Here is a 6,000-nt window from a genome sequence, read left to right on the forward strand (position 1 = left end):
CTATTCTAGAAATTTCTATAAGAAGTAGACCCACTCCAGGACAAGTGGGGCTGGGAGGCGCAGATACTGGGGGCTCTGCGGGCACCTGGGTGTTGTGCCTGAAGTCACAGGGGCACAGGAGAGAGCGGGAACTAGGTGGCCTGTTCCGGCTGCTGTCCATCAGCAATGCTGGCCAGACCAGATGAGCAGTGTGGGGCGAGAGGGAGCCCCAGCACAGCCCCTCAGGCCCTCCATGCCTCAGGGTGTCAGTGGACCCGGACTGGCCTCACCCAGCCCTGGGCACTTGGGCCTGTCGGGGATCTAGCTTTCGTTGAGGACCCCACCAGTGGACCGAGGCTCCTCTCACTGCGGCAGAGGGATCTCTGCCCTTCGCACCAAAAGGGGCAGCAGCTAGTGGATGGGGATGGCTCACGGCCCCTCCCTTTCCACTTGCCTTGGGAAGGGAGACAGACAGGAAGGGCCTTGGAACCTGGGCCAGTGTGGGGAGAGTGTCCCCAGAGAGTCCTTGAGGTGGGAGAGGTGTGGAGTTGACAGCGGGCGAGGCCGGCTTTGAGGTTGTGTGGACCCTGTCTACCTCTAGCTCAAGTTGAGAGGTGTCAGCCGTGGAGCCACGTGGGCCCCAGGGACAGCCACGCGTGGGGTCCAGACCGGTCTAGATGTGTCTGTCTGGTGGGCGCTGAAGGTCCACTTGGGAGAGTCCAGGGCAGCACCTGATGAGCTGAGAGCCGCAGCTGTGTCCACCTGGAACCTGTTTCCTCACCGGGAACGTGAACACCTGCTTCAGAAGCGTTGGGGTTTAAAGGTGGGGATACGCGTGAGGTCTCTTGCCCAGCGGTGGACACTCAGTACACTCCTGATAAATGAGGCATGGGGTGGTGGAGTCCAGCACCAGGCTGGGCCCAGGAACGAGGCATCAGTGGTCGGAGGGGAGGGCGTCTGCCCACCTAGCATCTTTGGCAAGGATCTGCCTCCCAGCACCCCCGTGGAGTCCTGTCTGGATGGGAGGGAGAGCAGGGCTGTGGACAGCCTCCAGAGGTGTCCCCCTAAAATATCTGAATGTCACCGGCACCAGCAGGCCGGGCAGGGTTCTCCCGGGGGTAACACCACCCGAGCACAGCCGTGGTCCTGGGGCACGCCGCCCGGGTTGGGGGACGGAATCCGAGGTCCTGCATCATTGCCCATGAGTCCAGGGCTTAGGCATCGCTTTGGGGACCCTCATGCTGGCCCCCAGGCCCACTGAGGCATAGGTGAGACCACTGCATGGTCCTTGGAAAAACGGGGCTCCTCAGGCAAAGAGTGGACAGAGCCGATGCTGGCGACGGGGGCCTTCTCTCGGCCTAATGTTTTCAAGGTGCGCCTGCGTCTTGTGCCAGGTGTCAGAACCTCGCTCTTCTTTATGGCTGAGTCATATTCCATCGTGTGGATCAGGATAAACATTTTGTTGAACTTGGTGGATATTTGGGTTTTTTCCATTCAGAGCTGTTGTGAATAATGCTTCAGGGAAGACTGATGTACGAGCTTTTGTGTAAACATGTATTCAGCTGCCTTGGGTATATACTTAGGAGTAGAATTTCTGGGTCATGTGGTAACCCTGTGTTTAACTTTCTGCGAAACTGCCAGACTTTTCCGTAGCAGCTCCATCAGTTCACATTCCCACCAGCAATGCCCAAGGGTTCCAAGTTCTCCACACCCTCGTCACCACTTGCTATTAGCTGCCATTTAGATTCTAGCCATTCCACGGAGTAGAAGCTGGTATTTCGGCTGGGCACGGTGGTTCATGCCTGTAATCCCAGCACTTTGGAAGGCTATGACAAGAGGATCACTTAAGCCCAGGAGTTTGAGATTTGAGACCAGGCTGGGCAACATAGTGAGACCTCATCTCTACAGAAAACTAAAAAATTAACCGGGCATGGTGATGCACTTCTATAATCACAGCTACTCGGGAGGTTGAGGTGGGAGAATCACTGAAGCCCAGGAGGTCGAGGTTGCAGTGAACCGTGATTGCGCCACTGCATTCCAGCCTGGGTGACAATGAGACCCTGTCTCCAAAAAAAATAAAAACTAAACTAAAATAAAAATGTGGTATTTCATTGTGCGCTTGATTTGCATTTCCTAATGGCTCACGATGGTGAGCGCCTTCTCATGTCTTAGTCACCATTTGTATATCCTCGTGAGCAAAGCATCTATTCAAATCCTTTGCCCATCTTTAAAATTGGGTTGTCATCTTCTTGAGTTGCAGAAGTTCTTTATATGTTCTGAATCCTAGATATTGATCACTTCTGTAGTTTACAAATACTTTCTCCTGTGGGTTGTCATCATTTTCTTGATAGTGTCCTTTGATGCATGAAAGTTTTTAAATTTGATGAAGTCCATTAATCTCTTTTGTTGCTTATGCTTTTGATGTTATATTTAAGAAGCCATTGACTAATTCAAGGCCATGAAGATTTACACCTACATTTCCTTCTAAGACAGGTATAGTTTTAGTGCTTACCTTTACGTCTTTGATCCATTTTGACTTGAATTTGGGTATGGTGTGAGGGAGCAGGTCCTATGTCATACCTGTGAGTAGCCAGTTGTCCCAGAGACCATTTTGCTTTGTTGTTGTTGAGACAGTTTCTTGCTCTGTTGCCAAGGCTGGAGTGCAGGGGCGTGATTACAGCTCACTGCAACCTCGACCTCGTGGGCTCAAGTAATCCTCCTGGCTCAGCCTCCAGAGTAGCTGGGACTACAAGCATGTGCCACCATGCCTGGCTAATTATTTTTTTTGAGACGGAGTCTTGCTCTGCCGCCCAGGCTGGAGTGCAGTGGCACGATCTCGGCTCACTGCAAGCTCCACCTCCTGGGTTCACACCATTCTCCTGCCTCAGCCTCCCGAGTAGCTGGAACTACAGACACCCACCACCACGCCTGGCTAATTTTTTGTTTTGTTTTGTTTTGTTTTTTCAGTAGAGACGGGGTTTCACTGTTAGCCAGGATGGTCTCAATCTCCTGACCTCGTGATTCACCCGCCTCAGCCTCCCAAAGTGGTGAGATTATAGGCGTGAGTCCCCGCACCCGGCCTAATTTTTTAAGATTTTTTTTTTGTGAAGACAGGGTCTCACCATGTTAACCCAGGCTGGTCTCCAACTCCTGGGCTCAAGCTTTCTTCCTACCTCGGCCTCCAAAAGTGCTGAGATTACAGGCGTGAGCCACCGTGCCTGGCCTATTTTTACTTCCTGCTTTCCAATCTGAATGCCTTTTCTTTCTTTTTCTTGCCTAATTGCTCTGGCTGGAATCTCTAGCACGTTGTTGAACACAGTGGTAAGAGCACATATCTTTGTCTTGTTCCTGATCTTAAGGAAAAGTTTTCAGTCTTTCACCACTATATATGATGTGAGCTGTTAGATTTTCAAGGATGCTTTTTATCCAGCTGAAGACGTCCCCTTCTAGTTCTAATTCATGAAGTGTTTTTATCCTTAAAGGGTACTGGATTTTGTCAAATGCTTTTCTGGCCTCTGTTGAAAAGATCCTGTATTCTTCTGTTAGTGTGAGGTGTTACATTGATTGATTTTCATATGTTGAGCCAGTTTCCGTTTCTGGAATACATCCAACTCGGTCATGGTGTATAATCCATTGACTGCTGCTGAATGTGATTTACTTGTATTTTGGTGCGGATTTTTACATCCGTATTTATAAGGGATATTGGTCTGGCGTTTTCTTATGATGTCTTCCTCTGGTTTTGATATCAGGATAATATTAGCCTCATAGATTGGGCTAGGAAGTGTTCCCTCCTCTGTTTTTTTAGAAGAGAGAGATGGGTGTTAATTCTTGTTAGAACCTTTGGTAGAATTTGCCAGTGAGCCTATCTGGTCTCGGGTCTTTGGGAGAGTTTTGATTCTGAGTCAGTCTATGTATTTGTTATAGATTGTTCGGATTGTCTATCCTTGAGTCAGTTGCTAGCTTGTGTGTTTCTAGGAATTTTTCCATTTCATCCATGTTATCTAATCTGTTGGCATACTGTTGTTCACGGGATATTCTTGATGTGTGTGAGGTCTCTGAGAACGTCCCCGACTTCACTCCTGCTTTTAGTCACTGGCATCTTCTTTTAGCTTGGGCCGTCTGGCTGTGCATGGTTTTGGGGGAGTCCTCCTTGACCATGCAGATGCTGAGCAGTGACCTGGCTGGGAAAGGGGACCGGGAGTGCAGGGCACCTGCTGAGGACTCACCTAGGCCCAAGATTCAGAGAGTCAGGGCTCCAACCACATCCGCCTGCATGCCTTTCCCAGGCTCTCCCCACACAGACAGCCAGCACCCCCTCCCCAAAGACTGGGCAGTTCCTGACCAGCACCCCACCAAGTCCTCAGTAAGGCCTGTCTTTGGGGGAGCAGGGTCTCAGGAGGATGGCAGAGGTGGTGTGGAACTCACGTCTGGCAGTTCCCGGCCTCTCAGGAAGCTTTGCCACTGGCTTGGGGTTAAGTGGGTGTGGAGCTCTGAACCCTAAAGGGGTGAGAGTTGAAATGGAAGCGGCATCTGTAGTCCATTTGGGGTGCAGGTGCGTGCCAGGGGTCCTCAGCCCCGGCTGATGGCCACATGAACCGCGTGAGGAGAGGCAGGGCGTGTCAGCAGCAACCCTAAGTGTGTGCTCATTTCCGTGGGCCCTGACTCGGTGACACTGCGGCTCTCCAGAGGGACGCTTTGAAAACAAAACAGGAAAGAACACGTGGCCCCGTGTCTTTTGCCTGAGTCACTGTATTCCTTAAAAGATGAAGGGCCCTGGTCCTTGGCTCTTCCTGCACGTGAGAAAATGTTGGCCAAGGTTAGCGATTATGCTTCTGTAATCTGTAACCAGAAGTGCTCTTACACCCAAGCCTTGGTGTGATTCTGCTGTCATGTAACTTCGGAGCCAGCTGGATGGAATTGACTGTGCAGGTCCTGAGCCCCGGCCCCCGCATCCAAGCAGTGGGCCGAGACACTGAGCTGGGCAGACAGACAGGACCTCTCTAAGGCTGCTCCTGGGCTGGGGCCTGGGTCTAGGATTCTCAGTAAGACCTTTGAATAAAACTAACTTGAATTCTTGAAAAGCTTGATTCTTTTTCCTTCAGTCAAAAGCAGCTTGCTGAGATGCCAGCCCACCTTGGGGATGTACAGTGACAGCCCTGAGCTGGCCCAGCCCCTTTCCCTAAGGCTGCTCTGGGGGAGGGGGGCAGGTTTGGGGGAGTAGAGTGCAGGGGATTGAAGCAGGGGAAACAGGGTGTGCGGGTCAAGGGGGGCTAGAATTGGGGGAGCAGGTTCACGGGCCAGGGGCTGGGCAGGGGTGGACCTGGGCACGTGGTATGTGGGGGAACCCCAACTTCCCGTCCCTGCATCACACGCCCTTCCCCTGCAGGGTGGGGGTCTGCAGGGTTGGCATGTGCCCCCCTGCCCGGTCCCCATCCTACTCCCTGGCAGCAGGCAGAGGGGCGTGCTGGGGGGCTCTAAGTTCAGTGGCGTCTCGACTCCTACCCACAGAACTTTAAAAATAGGGCCGTGGTAAAGTCCGTCTCTACAGACCACAGCCGTCCCAGAGCTAAGAATATTCTTGAACCACTTAATAATTCAAGTCGGATCCAAATAGATTTTCCTGTTCACTTGTGGGCCTCTGTGTCCCTTTCCCAGGCCCCCACCCTGCCTGGAGGCTGGGAGGGAGACACTCTAAGAATCGCATGGGCCTGGCCTTTGGAGCCTCTGAGACCCCAGCCGGTCCTGCGTCCCCTCTCCTATGGCACTCAGGATCAGAAGACACACCAGGACTGGAGTGGTCCTTGAGGATCTGGCCAAGGTCAGGCCCAGGGAGGGGCCCCTCTGGTGGTCCTAGCTGTCCCAAGCCCCACCCCTACTCTGGCCACAGGCATTGGACTGTTTGAATCTGGATCTGAGCTGGATCTTGGCCCCTTGCACAGCATCTGACCTGAGCCACGCACCTCTCATGGGGACCTTGTCCTCCAGGGCCAAGGGCAGCATGGGCTCCAGGAGAGCCAGCCT

The 6,000-nt window shown here is 52.6% G+C and overlaps 1 protein-coding gene across 1 annotated transcript; it reads left to right on the plus strand.

The window, feature by feature from the left end:
* Positions 1-3,831: 3,831 nt before the first annotated feature.
* On the plus strand, positions 3,832-4,628 carry LOC718184 (uncharacterized). Its single transcript, XM_015120518.3, has one exon. It carries the CDS (start codon positions 3,974-3,976, stop codon positions 4,478-4,480), a length of 507 nt encoding a protein of 168 aa, XP_014976004.2. The 5' UTR covers positions 3,832-3,973; the 3' UTR covers positions 4,481-4,628.
* The last annotated feature ends 1,372 nt before the right edge of the window (positions 4,629-6,000 follow it).

The sequence above is a fragment of the Macaca mulatta genome, chromosome 16, assembly GCF_049350105.2.
Source record: "Macaca mulatta isolate MMU2019108-1 chromosome 16, T2T-MMU8v2.0, whole genome shotgun sequence".
NCBI classification, from domain to species: Eukaryota; Metazoa; Chordata; class Mammalia; order Primates; family Cercopithecidae; genus Macaca; species Macaca mulatta.